The sequence below is a fragment of the Eschrichtius robustus genome, chromosome 11, assembly GCF_028021215.1.
Source record: "Eschrichtius robustus isolate mEscRob2 chromosome 11, mEscRob2.pri, whole genome shotgun sequence".
NCBI lineage: Eukaryota > Metazoa > Chordata > Mammalia > Artiodactyla > Eschrichtiidae > Eschrichtius > Eschrichtius robustus.
In genome coordinates, this window is record NC_090834.1 from 33,791,122 (window position 1) to 33,812,519 (window position 21,398).

The following is a 21,398-nucleotide window of genomic DNA, read 5'->3' on the forward strand; positions in this document are numbered from 1 at the left end:
AACCAGTCCTCCGTGAACAATAGCCTACAGTCGAGCAGTCTGATGATTTTCCTAAGAAATCAATTTCTACTTTAATCTTCTGAGGAATTTTTATTTATTCCACTAGAGAAAATTGTGAAATGTGTGACAGCATGTTCTCATTAAACTTTCTGTCTTTTATCTTTTGCACTGTTTATATTCTTAAATGAAACAAGAAACTAATAAAATATTAAAGCGGTTTGACATAAGCATAATCTTGAAAGTTGAAAATGGTGACATTTATTTTTATTGTTCATTAAAAATCCTTCTTTATGGGGGAGATAATATTGCAATCACCGCAAGTAAAAGGCTCTTATCTGACCCTTCATTCCATCTTCATAGCGACTAGCATAGTATCCTGCATAGTTGATGCCCAATCAGCGTTCATTGATTTAATAATGAAAAGGGCTTTAAAAAAATTCTAGTTTCAGGTGGTAACATTTCTATAAATATATGAAGATCTATAAGTAGATTTAGCCTATTTTATTCTTTTCACCCACTTTCAAACATAAAACAAAATGACACTTGTTTTTAAACTTCTTGTTCAAGGACTTCTTTTTTATTATCTAATGTGACCTTAAAAGACTATAAAAATTTATTGGTAAAAGCAAATGCTTTCTAATGAATCGATTTCTTGTAAGCTTAATAGATGAATCAAATCTGGGGATAATTTTCACTTAATCTCAAAGTTAAATGTTATACATGGAAGAGGCTTAAATCAAATTATTATTTTGCATTGCTGATTGAGCCCAAATCTAATATTGAACTCATTGGAAATAATCTATTGTAAGGATCTATTTGGCTCTATTTTGGATAAAAGCATAATGTTTCCCTCAAGTGATTGCTTACATGTGATAGGTTTTTCTGGTTTTCTCTGAGGTACTGGCTAATTTAGATTATAGCATTTTACCCACATGTTGGGATACCCCTTCCCTACTCACCTTAATCTGTCTTCATGCTCCTCCTGTTTGTCTTAGTATTTTCTGACCTAAACTTCTCTCTGACAATCACTTAAATTAACTTGCGTTTTCAATCATTCAGTCAATCTGAAGATCGTGGTCCATATTTCTGGTCCATATTATAAAATGGTCCATATTATCCATTTACATCTGCAAGGGACCAGAGATGGCATTCTGATTTTATGGTATTAAATGTGTGAAGTTCTAAAGGGAATAATAGACTAGAGGCCCCTAAAGGACAGTTTTCTGGAGTTAGACCAAAGGTACTTCTATTATTCAAAATTAAAAGTGAAAATCAAGAAACTTGAAAATGGCCATAGAGTCTTAGTTTTCCTGAGCACTCCCAGAGGTGTGGGCACTAAGCAGCTCTGTTTTTGAGAAAATATCTGAGAATGGATGGAGTAGAGGTCATATTCCATGGCGGTCAAAAACATGAAGTCTACTGGCCTGGATTCAAATGCTGGTAGTAGCATTTATTAACCATATCACCTTAAACAAATATTTAACTTCTCTGTGTCTCAGATTATTCATACGTAAAGTGAAAAACAAGCCTTCCTACAATACCTACTTCATAAGACTATTGTAAGGATTAAATGAGGTAATACCTTTTAAGTCTAGCATGCAATAATCCCTCAATATGTGTTAGCCATTATACTGTATTCCAATATACTGTATTCTAATACATTCTTCTACCTCTGCCTGGACCTGTAGGGAATTCATGCAGGGCTCCATGTTTGTTGAGAGGTCACACCAGTGCTTTTAAATTCGAGCTGCTGCACTCAATCCTGTGATGAGTCTCCAAGCTTGGCTCTGGTCCATTTCTGTGGCCTTCAGGTATATATAATATTTCCCTCTTAGGTTCTCTGGAGAAAATGAAGTTTAAAACTCACCAGGTTATAAACATTCTGGAAACAAGACTAGATTTCTTCTTACAGAAGTAAGTGTACCATCTTGATATTCTTATCTGAAAACGTAGAAGTAGCTACTTTCCTACAAAGGGGAAAACATTTTTGCCAAGTGAAGTGAAAATTTTACTCTTCCCACAATACACATAAATATGCTGAGGCCGTTATTTTGCCAGATGGTTTTTGAGACCCTGCTGAAATAAGAGAAGCTCTCATTTTATATTTCCCTCAAATTCTACCACAAACCACACTTCTTGGGAAGAAAAAAAGTCCCCATGTAAACATGTTTACCTTTAACTGACTAGAAAGTTGAAACTTGTCCATAAATGATGACTCACCATCATAGGCCTATAAAAGTAAAGGTACTTGCCTGTGGAAAAGCAGCAGCCTCCAGGCACAACCATTCAAGATGCACCCAGGTGTCCTGGCTGCCTTCCTCTTCTTGACTTGGACTCATTGTTGGTCCCTGCCTCTTCCCAATGATGGAGATTCTGACGATTTGTCCGAGGAAGACTTCCAGTTTGCAGAGGTAGAGTACTTTGCCAATCCCAATGGTGTGATACATTTCATAAATGTCCTTTTCTTTTAAAAGAGGATCATTTTGGTCTCTTTCCTAGAATTACCTGAAATCATACTACTATCCTCTGAATCCTGCTGGAATCCTGAAGAAGACGGCAACAAGCTCTGTGGTTGACAGGCTTAGAGAAATGCAGTCTTTTTTCAGCTTAGAGGTGACTGGCAGACTTGATGATAACATCTTAGACATCATGAAAAAACCAAGATGTGGGGTCCCTGATGTGGGTGAATACAATGTTTTTCCTCGAACTCTCAAATGGTCCAAAATGAACTTAACCTACAGGTAAATCATAGACTATCTTTCTTTAATATTTGTTATATTTTGTAATATCAGATGTCTAATTTTCAGTACAAGCTACAGGTGACAGAACACGTGTGGTCCCATTGTTTTACGTAGGCCTTAGATATTAAACTGGAAGTTAAGTAGGTCCAGGAATAACTTTAATACTGTTGATGAGAATATCTCATAGCATCTATTATTGTTACATAAACCCAGCATTATTTCTCACTGAAAATCTCAATTTATTTCTTTCAGATATGAAATCAAAATAGAAGTAAAAGTAGTTTCAAGAAAATTTGCAGATGCAGTAATCAGGCATATTTATTATAACAGTGCTAAAAATGGAGAGTTTCATTCTCTATGAACTTTACAGAACTATTTCATTTGTTTAGGCTATAGTGATACAGAACTTTTAGCATGCAGTATAAGCTTTATTAAACATCTAAATACTTTAAGATGTCAAATGGTCAAATATTTGGAGATACTCAAATATCTGATTGAATTCTTCATTTTATAGTCTTTCTATGGCATCATAATTAATAAGTTCTTGGAAACAATGGACCTTTAGTAGAACTTTTAGAGAAGCCATTGCATTTTGAGTAGAAAAGCAGTATTCCAAGAAAATATATTCTAAAATAGCTTTCACCTTCCAAAATTTTGATTGAAACTTTCTCTGTTGAATAGAATTGTGAATTATACCCCTGACTTGACTCATTCTGAAGTTGAAAAGGCATTCAAAAAAGCCTTCAAAGTTTGGTCTGATGTGACACCTCTGAATTTTACCAGAATTCACAGTGGCACTGCGGATATCATGATCTCTTTTGGAACTAAAGGTAATGATGCAGAATTTTTATATTCTGCTCCTTAATTGGCTCCATTCTTTTATTCCTTCTTTCAGTTATTCATTAATTTTTACAGAATTCAACAAAAATTCACCAAGCACCTGTACTAGGCACTACTTCATATAATTAGAGTCTTAACTCTTGTTTTTGTGTATAGAGCATGGTGACTTCTACCCATTTGATGGACCCTCTGGTCTATTGGCTCACGCTTTTCCTCCTGGACCAAATTATGGAGGAGATGCCCATTTTGATGATGATGAAACCTGGACAAGTAGTTCCAAAGGTAGTATTTCTTATAAAGATATAATTCATGATTATCAGATTAGATTAGATTATTGACCCATTAATAAGAAGTTTAAGCATACTGTAAATTATATTTGGTATTTGATTCTATTTTCCAAAAAAGTTTAACAAGTATGATAATCTTCCACTTATTAGTCTCTACAGGTGACATTTCTATAAGCCAATATGAAACATTAAAAATGAGCAAAATCTACTAAGTCTAGTGGCTCAAGGGATACTAGCTAACTTTTAAACAGGATCAGAATGCTTTCTGTCAACCAAGGTATTATTATTGTGGATTACCTTTGACATGTTGAAGAAGTACAGTTTATTACAAATATAAATCTAAAAACTATTAAGGCTAAATATGTAGATCATAAATGAGTTGGATGTGAGTTGGAATTTTTTTTTCCTTGTAGAAATATTAATGGCACAAGTGCAGTCAAATTTCTGTTCTCTGTTATATGTTACTTGCTTTAGACTTGTCTATATCACTGATTTTACAAATACCACTCTAACAAATCAATATAGTGTCTTACTTGAGAAAGCATGAGACAAAACAGATTAAATTGTATTTACAAGAGCAAAATGAAACTGACTGTTGAGTGAATTCAGTCAGTAGTTGTATCTTCAAGGCTCAAAAGAATTGGGAATGTTAATTTAGGCAGAAAAGCTAGATTATCCCAACTAGGACTTAATTTTGGAGCTGTATGGACTCTTAGTTGTGAAAATTAGAGGGTAGCCTTCAAAAACAGCTACTTTTTATTATTCATTTAAATAAAAAGAATTATTTTTCCAAGAAGTAAAACTGGGCCTTGAATAGTCAATGTCTCAATGCTTACATCTCCAATCTGTCTTTGGAAGGAAAGGTGAGAATTTATATATTTAAGGTCTGAATATTTCACAGGTAAGAATGATTTTAGGAGGAAAGGACAACACATAGTATTGTTAAGACATAGTCACAGTAAGCTTCAGTTTTTGGTTCCTGCATAAATTCTGGGTTTGAAATATTTAAGTGAAATGAATGAAAACATCCACAAGTCAGGATTAATTTTTCAGCTGAAGGCCAAGAATGGTACCCACTGCTAGTTATTTCAATGAAGAATTACTTGTCATTCAGATTATCATGAACTTTGATCACTCTTATGGTCTGCACAATTCACTAAATTTGTTATACATTTTCTTCATGCATAGGCTATGATAGCAAAGTGCATTCAAGGTCAAATTGAAACCACTGGCTCCAGCTTTCATGTGTTCTTTTTCTTTTAATATTTTATTATTTTTTTCCAATTTAAATTACCAGTATTAGGAGGCTCAAAAATTGGTGGAAAGAGTGACTAGAGGAAATAATGTAAATACATTGACATAGTAGTCTTCGAGAATAGAGGAAAGTTGCCAATCACGTACAGAATTTCTGTTTCTTTAAATTCTAGAGTCTAGAGATATTCTGGAAAGGATCATTTGGTTGGAATTTGCTCCCAAGTAGATTCCTGGAGATCCTGTTTAATGCATCCTCTATGCTTGGTCATTATACCTTTGGATGATGACTCCTATTTAGATGATGTTCTAGGCAGTACCGTAGATATGTATCACCCTACATTTTTTCCCATGAGTTTCCAGTTAAAGTCATCACTGTCTACTTTCCTCATCTGACATGAGAAAACAAAGAGCAAATCAGGATTACTAGTGTCTTCACAATAAATCTTTTTTGATTACTAATCAATGTGTTGGTACTCTGTGTAGGCAGCTATAATCAAAGACAGCACCAAATTATTTATAATGATTAAATCAATGTTTTAAATCTTCCTTTAAGCCACTGAATATTAACTTTAAAATGTGAGTTAAATAGCCAAGAAAGAGAAATGGTGACATACCAGATAGATGAGGAAAATAATATTTATTCTGTGAATTGGTCATTGGAGGACATTTTTTTCTCAGTTTCTTTGTTTTCTTATAGGCTACAACTTGTTTCTTGTTGCTGCCCATGAGTTTGGCCATTCCTTAGGTCTTGACCACTCCAAGGACCCAGGGGCACTCATGTTTCCCATATATACCTACACTGGCAAAAGCCACTTTATGCTTCCTGATGATGATGTACAAGGGATCCAGTCTCTCTATGGTAACTATTAATTTACCAGTTTAACAGCAGAAGAGATATATACATTTATTTTCTAAATTATTAGTGAATTTACCATTACCAATATTGCTGTCCTGGTTTTGTTATTAAAACCTGGGGAAACACGCTCATTTTTTCTTTCCGAATCAAACTACCTGCTCAAGTAGAAAATATTCCATTCTCCAAAGTTTTTGCAGAATGTAACTCCTCATGTTTGTATTTTATACATTGCAAGGTACATTTGATACCCTCACAATACCTCTGACATCAGAAAGGGAAATATTTTATTCACCATTTAACCAATGAAGAAACTAAGCCTGTAGAGTTTAAATAGTGTATCGATAGCAGCACAGCTGGGTGAAACACAGCTGGATAGTAACACAGCTTTTGGGGTAGCTTTCACCCAGCTTATACAGGGAGAAAGTGAGATTTTAACCAGCTTTTACAAAATCTGGGTATTCTTTCAACTACTCCTGTTTGCCACAGTAGAAACCATTCAAGTGGCCTGTGTTAGTTTTTAACCAACATCTACAGTGGCCATTTGTAAGAATCTGTTCCTTTTTTTTCTTCCAAATTTTCAATAATATTTACAAAATAATTAAACTTCAACCCAAACAAGCAAAAGTACCTACCATAAATGGAAGTAAAACCACAGTACACAGTCATCAGTGTAAACACTTCTAGAACACAGAGCTCAGAAAACTAGCTCAGGCCACCCCAACCTATTATTTTCCCTTCTGGATTTAAATCTACTATAGCAGCTAGTGTAGCCACAGGCAAGAATTTTGCAGCTTTTACTATTTCTACAATATCTTGACTGAGGAACTTAATGATAGAACTAACAGGACCTATTTAGGGAAAAATAAGTTTAGAATTATTTTATGTACGGCGCCTCTTCTGCACTCATGTGAGCTGGTGGAACATTTCCCAACATGTGGCCAGTCATACCAGAGTGGCTGAAGAACTAGCTTTTCACTGAGATGCAGCTGTGATGTGGTCAACTGATAAAGCGACATGAGCTGATGCTGACAGCTGATAAAATAGGCAAGAGAAAGAGCCCAAATGAGGGCTCCCACAGAGATAACATGCCACCAGAAATGACTTTGAGAGGAACGTGTTTCTCAATAGAAGTCCGTCAATAGGTTGTGCAAAGCATGGGGAAAATTTCCTCAAAGTCTTTTCTTCCCCCCTACCCCATTTCTACCACCAACCTCAAGAAAGCTAAATTTGTAGCTGAGATGATTCTCAAGGGTCTTGAAAGATGAAAACAGAAGGAGAAGTCCCGTAGGCAAGAACTTGGTAACCATGGAGGAAGAAAGTAGGATTACAGGTTCTTTGGAGCATTATGTAAGGGTGGCAGGACTTACTGACCTTTCTGCTCTCCATTGGCAGAATCAGGTCATCCTCAGTAACTTCCTTCACTCATTTCATGACTGCAGGTCCAGGAGATGAAGACCCCAACCCTAAACATCCCAAAACGCCAGACAAATGTGATCCTTCCTTATCCCTTGATGCCATTACCAGTCTCCGAGGAGAAACACTGATCTTTAAAGACAGGTACTCTTCATATTATTTTATAAAACCTGCATGTAACAAACATTTGTGAAGCCATGTCTTCAAATTGCCAAAACATGTGGTCAAACTTCCAAAGAAAGGTGAAGCTAGTGAAAATAATAGAACTTTGGGTAGTTTATTTACATATATGAGAGGAAATAAATAACTGATGGATAAATGTTTTACTTTTCAGTGGATAATCTTGGCATTGTATAGCTTCCTTTTACATCTTTGATTGTAGTTTTTCTTATAAAGACATATTTACAAAGTAAATATAAAAATACAATTTATTTATTTAAAAACGCAGTTATTGAAATCAATTACCATATTAGTAAGCTGTTACTCGTAATTCCACATGAATTCCTTTTGATGTGGAAAAACTTTGGTTCTGGTAACATATATTGGCACTTAAGAGAGGAAGCACTGTACAACCTAAATCTATAGGTGATGAAAAATGAAATACTAATTTTTAATTTTGATATTGTTTTAATATCCTTACTTGTTCATTTGTTCATCTATTCAATGAATTAATTGTTCCCTCATCTGTGATCCTATAGCATTCCTACCTCCTCTACTATAGCTTTAATTTCATTGTGCTCCAGTATTTTCTCATATATCAGTTTCCCCAGGCCATGAGATCTTGGGAGCATAGTTTGTGTCACTCATGTTTTCTTTACAGAGCCCAGCACAGTGCCTGGCACATTTGCTTGCCACTTGCAAGATATGCAAAATTGAACAAAGCATGGTCCCAGCCCACAAATGACTTGGAGCCTTCACAAAGGCTCTGTGAGATTTTAGACTTCAATACTATAGGATAGAGTTAAGATAGCAACAGCTTGTTTAACTGGCACTTAAGGGAAGTGGAAATCTTTCCCCTTCACGGATGCTAGGGAATGGTTGTGTCTAACTTACCTGTATTGATGTGGAGACAGGTGGCTAGCAGGATAGACATATTGTACTTGAAAAAATGATGGCAAACTCTGCATTTTTACTTTTGTGTTAGATTCTTCTGGCGTCTGCATCCTCAGCAGGTTGACGCAGAGCTGTTTTTAACAAAATCCTTTTGGCCAGAACTTCCCAACCGTATTGATGCTGCATATGAGCACCCTTCCCATGACCTTATCTTCATCTTTAGAGGTAATCTTTCCACCAGTGAGACCTCCCGCATGTCCAGAGCAGGCAGTGATGAACTTGATGCTACCAGAGACTTAATAAAATGATTGTTGTCAAAAATACACCTAAATTAAGAATCAAGTATAACAAAATGGGAACCAGAAAGCACCTGAAACCTTTCTACCAAGTGTCCCCAAATTTGACAAGTAAAAAGTCTACGTTATTACTTATCATATCCACTCTTTATTTCATACCAATCATGTCAGTTTTTTTCTCTTATTTCCTCTTAAAAATTATTTACTAAGCAAATGTTATAACAATGTACATTTTGAAAAATTGAAAAAAATTATCCGTAATTCCCCTTCTGAAAAGTCAACTTATTTTATTTTCTCACTTTATTTTCTAGTCTTTCACCATATGAAATATGTGTTTTAAATATTTATATTCATAATGTATATACATTTTAATATTCTACTTGTTCCCTTGACATAGGTTCTCAAATTGCTATTCCAGCTTCATGATCATAATTTATAATGGCTACATAGCATTTTACTGACATTGTTTCTATTGTTTGACTATTATAATTAATGCTATAATGAAGTCACTTTTTAGAGAAGAAAATAATTTTCTACTGGTATAAAATTTGAGTTTTCAAGTTAATTTCCTATTCCTACTGTGCTGCTTGATCATACAGAAATCTTAATGTATTTTTCACCCAGTTCCAAACTTAATATTCAGAGGTAACAAATTGTCAAACTAATCATGATATTTAGTTGGCTATACTTACAGTTAGGAAACTGGCATCTTAAATCCTTTTTTTTGTTTGTTTGAAGAATGTGCATATTTCTGTGTTTCATAAACATGGACCACAAACACTGACTAATTTATTTCTAAATGTGCAAAATGAGTCTTTGTTTGTTAAATATCTACTTATGTGAGTTTTAATAGATTCCCTTGAATAATAAAACAATTCTTTTACTTATTCTAGGCAGAAAATTTTGGGCTCTTAATGGTTATGATATTCTGGAAGGTTATCCCAGAAAAATATCCGAACTGGGATTTCCAAAAGAGGTTAAAAAGATAAGTGCGGCCGTTCACTTTGAGGATACAGGGGAGACGCTCTTCTTCTCCGGAAACCAAGTCTGGAGGTATGGCAGCCATATTTACTGACCCATCATCTTGTGTCATAGAGGCAAAGTGAGTCTCGAAAAATCTCTTGCTACTTAAAATTATCTCATGCAGTATTTTAAACGTCATACCAGTCATTCATTTCTCTTCCATGCCAGCTCCAGCAGGTAGCTCCTAACACAGGTATTTAAAAGTCTCAAGCCCTCTTGAAAATACACATATAATTCTTGCCCTTTCTGGGCCACTCTTCTCTTTCTTAGGCATTTGTTGTACTTTAGCCATGGCACAACTCTCTCTCTTATTTTGACATCTTAATTCCTTGTAATCTTTCTCCTGGATTCTCTTTCTTGTCATCCTCTCCTAATTTACATGGAGCTTCATCTTCTGTGGCCAGAGAGGACACAAGAATAGGTACAGGAAAAGACTGAGCGAGAGAAGGCTACAATTTCTAGTCTGTTGATTCATTGGAGAGGTTGGCCAGGAAGCTGCTAGGCTTGTAGTTTGTGAAGCCAGCTCCTTTTGAAGAACAAGTAGAACAGGAATATTGAAAACACGTGTAGAGCTCAAGGCAGCATTGACATTGGCAATATTTATGAGCCCAAATCCACATCTATATTCAGGGATGATTATCTCATAGGTACACAATAGTTGAAATTTTTAAAATGGTAACTTTACTCCCTCTATACACACACACATATATATACACTCACCATATATATATATATATATATATATATACACTCATGCATGCATGTGTACACACACACACACTGTTACATATCATCTTTACCCTTTGGTTTCTTTATTTCTGATAATGACACTTACAACTTTAAATATTACTGCCAGGTTCTACCTGCACTAGTGTTCCAGTCCGTTTACCCTATATGAGGTCTATGGCTCCGTCAAGATGGATTGCTTACCATATCTCAAATGCACTGTGCTTTTATCTCCCCATAACCTTCCCTTATGAAATTTTCTTTGCTAAAGGTCTTTCCCTACATCTCTTCTCTTTGGAAATTCTATCCACTGTTCAAAGTTAACTTGAAAGTCTTTCTTGATCACCCCATTCAAAGTTATCTCCCGTCTCATGTAACTCCCATGACATCTCATGTTTACTCTCTCATGATGTTTAGCCGCTATTGCCTAGTGTTGCAGTTTTGTGTGTATACGTCTTAGCTTTCTTGATAGTGCAGTGGTTCTTACATTTTATCTATTGAAACATACCTCAAAAATATAAAAAACTTTCATCAGTAACAGTAGGAATATTACATCACAGGAGGCTGTTCTCTTAGGTTAATTTCAGAGTGTGTTTGGTTGGCTAGGGTGTGAGTATGTGCAGAGGAAGAGGAGTATGGAATATAAAGTTATGAGAGGGGAAAGCTGTGCTCCCCTTCCTAGTTTTATTTCCACTGTATGCCTCTATAACTTTTTAGTGCAGAAATTGAACCTTAAATAGTTTGGCTTCCGTTACTGCACTTAGCAAGTTGTCTTACACATAGTGGGAGCTCAACAGATAATTGTTCAATGCATAAACATATATTTATTTCACTCTAAGAACACTTTCCTAATAATATACTTTTATAACAGCTATGCAAATTTTGAAATGGAAATGAGCTTATAACTGTCTTTACAAAGATGGTCTTTAGGCAAGTCAAAATACCTCACCAGGTATCCACTATATACTCAGTATTATAATTCCTAATTTTAAAAAGCTACTGGTTGTTTCAAATGGACTTAAAAATTTGAAACTTCTGTCAATTTTGAAAGCTTCCATTATATCCATTGTATTATTTCTAAAGTAATTTACCTACGACCTACCCAAGAGTTTCTTTTTCTTATTAAATAGCTATGATGAAACTAACCGTATGATGCATAAAGACTACCCCAGACTAATAGAAGAGGACTTCCCAGGAATTGGTGATAAAGTAGATGCTGTCTTCGAGAAAAATGGTAACTAGTTCCATTGCACTGACCTTAATGGAGGGCTTCTGTAGCCCCTTGAAATAATTTCCTTATAAAGGAATTTTACACAGAACTTAGATGTGCTGATAAATGTCTGGCAGTTAAGGGATTACTCATTCTTGTGTGACTACTTACACAGACAGCAAACAAAAATTAATATGCTTAGAATAAATGAGAATTTTACTTAATGACTGCTAATTCTATGAATAAAAGATGCCAAATCTTAAACACTACCTTAAATTTAAAGATATTAAGATGCAAAAAGTATAGTTCAAATCAGGGGTGGAGTGGGGAGTAATTTATATATGAAGACCAATAATCATAGCTATATAATGATTTTTTGCTTGAATTATGGAAAGGGATGTTATCTCTAACTTACAAAAAATAACCAATATCAATAATTCAAGCATCAAAACTGGAACTCCTGCCAATACAGCAATTAATTCGAGGTGACAGTTTAAGAGAGCTGGAGACATTCATACCTTTCCCCCTCTTTAAATTATAAACAATATATTAAAGCATTAGTAGTATTTATAAAGATAAACACTGGAATGTTAAAAAAAAGTGAATCTAACAGATTGGGCTTTTAAAGGTAGCTAGAGTAAAACATTATTTTCAAACTCTGAAATTTTCTTTTTGGTCTTTTTCTTATAGGTTATATCTATTTTTTCAATGGGCCCATACAGTTTGAATACAGCATCTGGAGTAACCGTATTGTTCGTGTCATGCCAACAAATTCTCTATTGTGGTGTTAAATGTTTTAAAAATATTGTTATTTAAATCCTGGAGACCTTTTGGGATAATGCTTCCAGATGTTTTTTGGGGGGGGTCATGGGGGAGGGAGAGATATCAGGGGAAAGCCTAGTTCTGTGAACAAGCTTCAGTAAGTTATCTTTGAATATTTAGTATCTATACAACTATGCATGGGGGTGGAACCACAATGAATTTTAAAGTCATGAAATTCATTATCTCTAAGGATCACCTAATTCTTGTGTGCTATACAGAAGCAGTAGTTGACAACATTCAACATCAAAAATGGGATATATGGTCTGTCAAAGAGAGTTAACTTAATATATTTATAAGGAAACTTTGCAAAGACATAAAAGTAAATCACATTTATATAATTAATGAATCATCTTTACCAAATAGTATAAAGTCATATGAAAATGCAATTTTAGGGGAGCGTATGACAGCCATACACAAACAACAATAAACCAAAGGGAAATGTCTGTAATAAATATACTGTAGACAACTTTCCAAAGAAATAACTTGGGCTTTTCACTAAAAATATTTGGATGTATGTGCCCCTCTTCATTCAGAAATATCAGAGTCACTAATGATATGAGACAAAGACTAATGGTGAGGACAACAGATGTGGCCTTTGTATTGTGTTTAATTTTCACTATTGACAAGGACTACTCTCAAAGAAGACAAATATTTCTTTTCATATTTATAGACGACAAAGAGAGATGATCTCTCTTTGTATTAAAATATTTCAGGTCTTTCAAAAATATCAAAGTATATTAAAATTGTTAACAAAATGATCTAAGGCCAAAGAATCACTTTTTCATAAATCATCTGATTATTTAAGGCTAAAAGTAGTGTTTTAACCCTATTTTATCTAAACAATTGTTTTAATTGTCCAGTTTACCTTGGGTATATAAGCTATTTTTGAAAGAAATAGACTAAAATATATCATAAATTGGAAGTATATATGTTAAAACAGAGATATCCTAAATAAAGGAAACATTCTACTGGATTATGGTCCTCTTGCAAAATGAAACTATGCCTTTTTTCTCCTTTTTATTTTTTTTTTCTTTAATCCCCCGGAACTTTTTACAGCGCCTGGCACTTGGTACTTATTGAATATATGAATGGTCATCAAGGGAAGGACCATTGTGTTGAGAGATCATGTTCATAAAAACTCAAGCAAAGAAAAGAAAGTGTATTATATATGCAAAAAGTATTAGGAAATGTTTATATTGTTTATAATAAAAAGTTATTTTCAACAGACATTGTCATACAGTATATTTTTGTCTTTTGGTATAATTTTAAGCTTTTCCTCACACAAAGAATGTCCATTTAAATTATTCCTTTTTCTTGCTAATCTTTTTGTTTGGTTGTTTTTTATAAGAACACTAAATTCAAATTTAGTATTAATTGTACCCTGCTTTGTTAACTCAAGTTCTGGTCGAGTTTGGTCAGCCTCGTGCTGATGAGCCCCCTTTTCTGGGCCAGCTTCCTTCGATTGAGCCCACAGGCTCCTCAGAATCTTCTCTGCTGAGAGTATTACTTGGTAATGAAGTGGAGAAAGCAGTATATCTAGGTTAGGAAGACTGAGTCTTAATGCCGACTCTGCCATGAACTCGGGCATGTTACTTCAGGCAGCTCATTTAATTTGTTTGGGCTTTACTTTGCTGATGTTTAAAATGAAAGTATTAGCAGCTTTGGGGAAATATGAGGAAGCAGGGAACTCTAATGGGGAAGACAAACACTACCTAGGAAACTCAGGGCCACTGAGCTTAAACACATTAGGTCTTTTGTGTTTTCTTAAACAGTGTTCATCCCCAAACATTTAATAAGTATCCGTTCTATGTCAGGCACCTAAGACATTGAGATAAACTAGAAAAACTTGATTTCTACCCTTGAAGAGCTTCTATCCTACTATGAAAACAAAGCGATTAGAATTGAGTAAATAAAGTGCTTTTCCAGGGGAGAAATGACCACCTGTTATGGGTGCAGAGAAGACTGCTCTTTCCTTCCTCCCAGTGCACCCCCAAAGTCAGACTATGCACTTTTCATCTTCCTTGACAATTTAATAGGGTTCCTGATTTCTAAGTTTTGCTATTGGTGTAGAACATCATCCATCCATCCATCCATCCATCCATCCATCCATCCATCCATCCAATAAATATATAAAGTATAATAAGTATTAATTTCTGTCCTGTGTCAGAAACTTAAGTAGATTCTGGGAGTACAGTGAAAAGCAAAACCTCATTACTTTCTTGGAGCTCACAGTGTAGTTGGGGAGACAGACATTAATCAGATAAGTAAAAATTACAACTGTGATAAATGCCACAAGGTAAGGAAACTTGCTCTGAGATCCTCTCATAAGAGGGATTTTACCTACTGTATATATTGGGGGGAGGGACACAGGAGGATCTTTCAAGAAGGACAACACAAAGGAAGAGATAGATACCCAAACTGACATAAAAAATCAGTACAACCAATGCAGTGAAGGGAATTAGGGAAAGGGTTCCAGGCCCATGCCTTCAGACTAGACTGGGTCTGTTGGAGCCCAGTAGAGAGTTACAGAGAGGTTTTTTTTGGCTGCACCACACTGCTTGCGGGATCTCATTTCCCCGACCAGGGATTGAACGAGACCTCAGCAGTGAAAGCTCAGAATCCTAACCACTAGGCTACCAGGGAACTCCCTTACAGATAATTTTATGATGATGTTGACAGAGTATGGTTAGGTAAACCGTACCAGGAAACCCCCCTAAATCCAACCATGTTCCTCCTATCCTTCACAATGCCAAATATAAATCAGAGAATCTCTCTATGATCAAGAAAAAAAAAAAGTATTGATTTTTAAAGACTGTTAGCACAAAATAACTGTCTATGCTAAAAATAAACATAGGTCATTGTAGGGGTTGGCATGTGAATATCGACTTCTTGGTAATTGAGTCAGTTGATGGAAATATTAACTTTTTTGAGCATATGGGTATCTACATTATTCTGAAACAAGGTGGGGACCTGTTTCCCTCAGAGCACTGGGGAGGCCCTTCCCCAGTGAAGGCCTTGGTCCTACCTGGCGCCCAGTGAGTCAGTGCATGGTACTGGTGTGGTAAAAGGCCACTCACCATCCCCACCCCTAGTCTTAAGTGGATGACTTAACTCTCAGGGAAACCCCAGGTGGATGGTGTCTAATTCCTCTCTGCATAAGAATGGTTGCTTTAGAACAATACTTCTCAACGTGTGTTCTGTAGGCCAGAAGCATCAGTGCCACCTGGGAACTTGCTAGAAATGCACATTCTGTGCTCCCCCAGAGCCACGGAATGAGATCTGTGTTTTAACAAGGCTTCCAGTCCCTCAGGTCCCAGAGTCCCTCAGAAAATCTCTAAGGAAGTGCTCCTTGCAACCCTTTTTCTGAGAGAGATGACATTGGTGTTCCCAGGGGTCAAAGCTTCTTAAGATCTTGGGGAACACTGTATTCTACACCCCTTCCAGAAGTTTCATAGTATATACTAGCATATTAAAGGCTACAAATAATCCTGTGTCAAAGAAACTGTTTAACCAATTGAACAAGGTTTTCCAAACATATCTGAACATGGAACATCATTTACTTTCTTTTACTCTCTTTTTAAAAGAGATGTTTAACTTGATTTCAGAAAAATTTTCATTTGCTTTATTATTTGCTTGCATGGTCTCTCTCATGGATGGCTAGATAGATAAACCAATAGATAGAGATATATAGTCAGGATTTTTCCCAACTCCCATCTCTGCTCCAGCTTCAATTTCAAATGCCCAATCTGATTGGTGTTACTTGGATCAGTGTCCTTCCACTGTGGCCAGAGCACCAAATTCAAATTACACCAAATGTCTATTTGGAGTTTACCAATGGGGGCAGGGGTACTATTTAAAAAGAACTCAATATGAGTTGAGTGGTTGGGCTTAATAGGCTATGCTATAAAATATGTTACAGTTAAAATACAAACAGCCTGTTCACACAGATATTCACGTATGATGTGAAGAGACCAAGTTAGGGTGCATTTGCCCAACACACTGCACTCAAGTCGAATTGTAGCTAGTAATAGCCTCTTCATCAAATAATAAGGGTGAAAAGTTTGAAAACCCCCTCGAAGTGAACCAGTAGTTTAAATGTTTTGAAATAGGAGCAATTGACAAGATCCTGTGCTGGTGAAACAAATTTTGCCCTGGAAATTATCCTGGGAGAACTTTCACGTTAAATTAAAAATAGAGTCCTCAATCCCTGCATCCTCATATCAGAATAAAAATGCCAAGACATATGTAGCAGACCTCACAAAAAGATAGCCACCATACTTCTCTACTAAATTTAAGTCCCAGTTACGGGAAATACCTTGGTATTTAAGGATTCATCATAAGGTTGAGATTCAAAATAGTTCCACTAGGTGGCATCAGCCATACTGTTTTGAAAATGATGAATCGATTTAATTACGACACAAAACTAATACTTCGTTCTTTAATGTAAGGATGAGGAATCTGGCCAAATCGCTGATGGTTTAATTCCTGACTTTATGCCGTTGACTTTCAAATAAGGTTTAACAGCTAAGGAATTCAAGAATAGCTTGCTCTAGTTTCCTTATGTGTCCCTGTCACTCATCTCAACTCTAAAGTTTTCCTTCACGGGAGGTGAGAGTCAGGAAGGTGTGTCACACCAAGCCACCAAGACCTGCTGCAGACCTCTTGGAGCTGGGGTTTGTGCTTCACCACAGGCCTCTGGGTGACAGGCTCCAACATGAACCACAAAATACACAATGTACACAGAGAATGGAATCACACTAAAAAGAAACCAAACTAGCTGGCAGCAAGAGGGAAGAAAATCCCAAATTACCAGCCCAATTACCTGGAGACAATGTTAAGCTTAGAGGAAGAGAATGTTTAAGCTTTCCAAATGTTCTTTCTCACATGGTTTAGTTTTTCTAAATTTTTTGGACTTTTATACCTGCCTGATATTCCAGAGTTCGTGAAATGCTGATTTAGGATTTCTTGGCTTTGCTCTACCTCACTGCTCACAAGGCACTCAAATGGGACTACAACTATTCTATTAATGACCTCTGGAGGATCAAAGATATGGTAGGTTTACACCAACAGCATGGCCATTTTGGTAAGAGTTTATCATGGTATCTTATTGGACATAAATGGTGAAAATTATGCCCTAAAATTAGATGCTGTGAGAAAGAAAATTTCTCTTCCGTATATTTAAAATTTGTTATAACCCAGTTCAGAAGTCCGTCATTCAATAATGTCCCCACACAACAACTGAGCAAGGGAAGATTATAAGTACTTGATATCTGGTGAGTCTGTGAGACTCTTAAATCTTGGTTGAAATGGTAATGAACTCACATTATTCAAAATTGGCTTGTTATATTTTACAATTCTTTACAAGTGAAGATATTACTCTTTTTCATTTTCATGGCTTTTTGCTGGATTAAAGGACATCATCCAAGCATCCTTAGCTATGGCCCCATCTGCTATGCCAAAAAGATTTAAAATTAGTAACTAAAAGTGTGTTTTGGGTTATTTGTGTTTTAATGTTTACATATACCAGTAGGCTTCCTTTTCTTGACAACCCTCCCTTTCCTTTAACAGACTGAGCACTAAAAGCTAGCACAGTACAAGTCGCAAGCAAAACAGTTCACAGAACCCTTCCAATTCTATCTGAAAAGGACTATTGTTTTCTGTGGTTAAAGGTCTGGCCTTTCTGTGTTTTATCCTCTAGCCAGTCTGTGCCTCAGCTTAATGAGTGCCAAGTGGCTTGTGACTTTGCTTCCAAAGCAACACAAGGAAAAAGGAAATCTGTGAGTTCTAAGTACCTCTGAGCACATGGGGCACAGTGTGTATGCTTATGCTGGCTCTGTTTCTGGAAAACTCTGGTTTGGATCATTTTGAGCTGAACAGAGGGCTGAGAAACAGCAGCTATGCCTCCAGCCAAGCCCACCTTTCTGAATTCACTTATCAGGATTTATCCCATAATAAGTAAGATACCTCCTAAGTAGTTGTATTCCCAATTTCATAGGGAATGTCCAAACTGATTAATGGTTTGAATAACAGAGATAAAATAAAGGCCAAGGAACCAGGGTAATGAGGGAGTGAAATAATGGGCAATATTTTGCAGTAGTGGTAATAGAAGCAGAATACTTGTACAACAAAGTTACCCAGGGATTTTGTGGAATTAACTGGAATATGAACGAAGAACTCAGAGCTATTTTACTAGAATTGCCTTATACCCTCTGTATATGTAATATGCTTCTGCTTGATATTTACATTTAAGTTCAAAACATTTCCTGAAATATTTCAATGTGGCAAATTTGGGGGCTGGGGGCACGAGGCAATATTGTATATCCTGTGTTTACTTAAGATGAAAATAACTAGAGGAACCAATTAGATCATCTGATTCATTTTTTATTTTTACGAATGAGAGCTGAGGCCAAGAGAAAGGAAATGATCTCTTCAAGACCATACCGTAGTGTTGGAGGCTGGACCATAAAAATCCTCCAGATCTCGGGTGGCCTCGGCCTGCAGCGCCTTGAGGCAGAGTTTCGGTTCCCATCTAGTGATTGAGGTCAGCTTGTGGCGGTGAGAGCACTGAATCCTAGCCACTAGGCCAGTGGTCAGTGACAAGGCCCTGGCCCTACAACTTTACAGAAATAGAATTCCCACAAAGAAAGTAGTGAAACAAGTAAAGTATTTATTAGGGAAAAAAAGAAGTACAGTATGTGTGGATAGACACACGGGCGGGCTCAGGGAAAGAGTCACGCCCTCTTGGCAGTTTGAATCACTTATATGGGGCATTTCTTCCGTGTTTCCTTTGACCAATCATTTTGATTTGCCTGGGTCAGAGTCCATATTTAGTGTATCTCAGGATCTTCCCATGTGTGCACGTGCATCTCTTAGCCAAGATCGATGCTACTGAAGAGGCCTATGGGTAGACTTAGCCACTTAGCATCACTCCCTTTTTGACCTCCAAGGAACCTTTCTGCTCATGTGTAGTCGGGGAGGTCTCCTGACTTCGAGAATGAGGGATATGTGGTCTCTTATCTTCTATCTGTGCAGGGCCCAGCCTCCTCTCTTAATTGTCCTGTTATTCCCATCTCAGAGTATCGGTCCACAGGGAACGAACTCAAACCGTTTAGCTTGAGGGCCCATCTATCACCTGCCTCAATCCCACTTTTCTCCTTCTAGCTTATTAATTCCTCTACTTCCACAGTCCACTATGTGTTTAGATGTCCATTATTTATCAAGGGTCATGAAATACATTTAATTCTACCATAAGGGTACCACTAATCTGACAGTACAAGGGGAGCTGAGTCCATGTGTCTACATTATCTTGGATAACAGTCAGGCCCCCCCAGGTTCTTAGCCTTTGCTGGCCATCTTATCCCCACAGCTCAGGTCTCTGATTGACCTTAGTCAGGAGAGATTAAAAGGGCTCTGGCTCAGTTGTCTGAGATTCAGTAAGAAATTTTCTTTGCCAGGACAACTTTGGTTTTGCATCCAGTTTTGACAACTCAATTTCTGTGATTTTCTCAAGACTGAGTCCCTACCTTTGTTACAAACTGTCTCCTCCTTTAGTCCCTATGCCAGAATCCCTGTTTCTTAATACTCTGTGCCCAGAGGATACTGCCTTCTTTTTACCAGATCTTACCGGTCCAAGTTCTGGTCCTTGCCTCAGCCCAGAGGCTGGGCCCCACTGCTATTTTTTTATTTAATTAATGAATTTTGGGGGGGCTGAATTGGGTCTTTGTAGCTGTGCACAGGCTTTCTCTAGTTGTGGTGAGAGGGGACTACTCTTTGTTGTGGTGCTCAGGCTTCTTATTTTGAGGGCTTCTCTTGTTGAGGAGCACAGTCTCTAGGCATGCAGGCTCAGTAGTTGTGGCTCGCGGGCTCTACAGCGCAGGCTCAGTAGTTGTGGTGCATGGGCTTAGTTGCTCCATGGCATGTGGGATCTTCCTGGACCAGGGCTCGAGCCTGGGTCCCCTGCATTGGCAGGCAGATTCTTAACCACTGCGCCACCAGGGAAGCCCCCCTCCCCCACTGCTTATGGATGAAGGGCTGGTCTCTTCCTTCAGTGAAGGCAGAAATATTGACAAATACGTACAACTATCTCAATTTTCTTCAGTCCATCTCAAACATCTTAAATTTTTCTTCCCCCTCTCACTCTTAGCCATCCAACTGGCTTCTTCAGGAAAAAAAAAAAAAGTACAACTACAAAGATCGCTCCTTCACAGCACCTGAGCACCCACCCCATAGCCCCTCTGGATATCATCAGTACAAAAGCTAGTCACAGCTGTCTGTCAGGAAGAAAGTAATTTTCCTCTACCCTTCTAGGTCCTTCTGGCTGGTGTAAGAATTAAATTCATGTGAGACAGATTAAAAGAAAATCAAACAAAAGTTTAATAACATGTACAGATGGGAGAGACCCAGGAGAACTTAGTAACCTGCCAAAATGGCTGAAACCCTCACCTTAAACACCATTTTCAGCTAAAGACAAAAGAGGATGTTGGGGGCAGTGGTCTGGGACTTCAAAGCAATTCACATGGAGATGGAAAAGCAAATGTTTGGTAAGCAAATGTTTGCTGGCCCATGCAGAGACAGTGGGGCACAGAGAAGAATTTTAACAAGCGACTTGACTTTGTGGGGTGCTTCTCTGTGTGCACCTAGTTCATACTATAGTTACCCATGGTGGCAGCTCCCTTCCTGGAACAGGTGCTCTACCTTCTTTCAGGCAGTTAGGGGAAGGTCAAAGTTTCTTCCTGAGTCTTTCGGGCCTTGACTGTTGAAACAATCCATATGCATATGAAATAATCCATATGCCAAAGAGACATTTTGAGGTGGGAATTTTGCTGTAATCTGAAAGAATTCATGTAGAGCCCTTAGCAGAATCCTAGGCCTGTAGCA

General features: G+C 37.1%; 1 protein-coding gene across 1 annotated transcript; it reads left to right on the forward strand.

The window, feature by feature from the left end:
• Positions 1–2,291: 2,291 nt before the first annotated feature.
• On the forward strand, positions 2,292–12,490 carry MMP13 (matrix metallopeptidase 13). The gene is made up of 10 exons (XM_068554896.1): positions 2,292–2,411; positions 2,500–2,741; positions 3,423–3,571; positions 3,738–3,863; positions 5,820–5,981; positions 7,418–7,535; positions 8,536–8,669; positions 9,634–9,793; positions 11,620–11,723; positions 12,390–12,490. Exons 1-10 carry the CDS (start codon positions 2,292–2,294, stop codon positions 12,488–12,490), a joined length of 1,416 nt encoding a protein of 471 aa, XP_068410997.1.
• The last annotated feature ends 8,908 nt before the right edge of the window (positions 12,491–21,398 follow it).

Excerpts from the sequence above, each read along its gene's own strand:
- MMP13 (XM_068554896.1), top strand. The coding sequence starts at position 2,292 with ATGCACCCAGGTGTCCTGGCTGCCTTCCTCTTCTTGACTTGGACTCAT. Across the intron at positions 3,572-3,737 it reads GATCTCTTTTGGAACTAAAG|AGCATGGTGACTTCTACCCA; the intron begins GTAATGATGCAG and ends TTTTGTGTATAG. Across the intron at positions 7,536-8,535 it reads ACACTGATCTTTAAAGACAG|ATTCTTCTGGCGTCTGCATC; the intron begins GTACTCTTCATA and ends CTTTTGTGTTAG.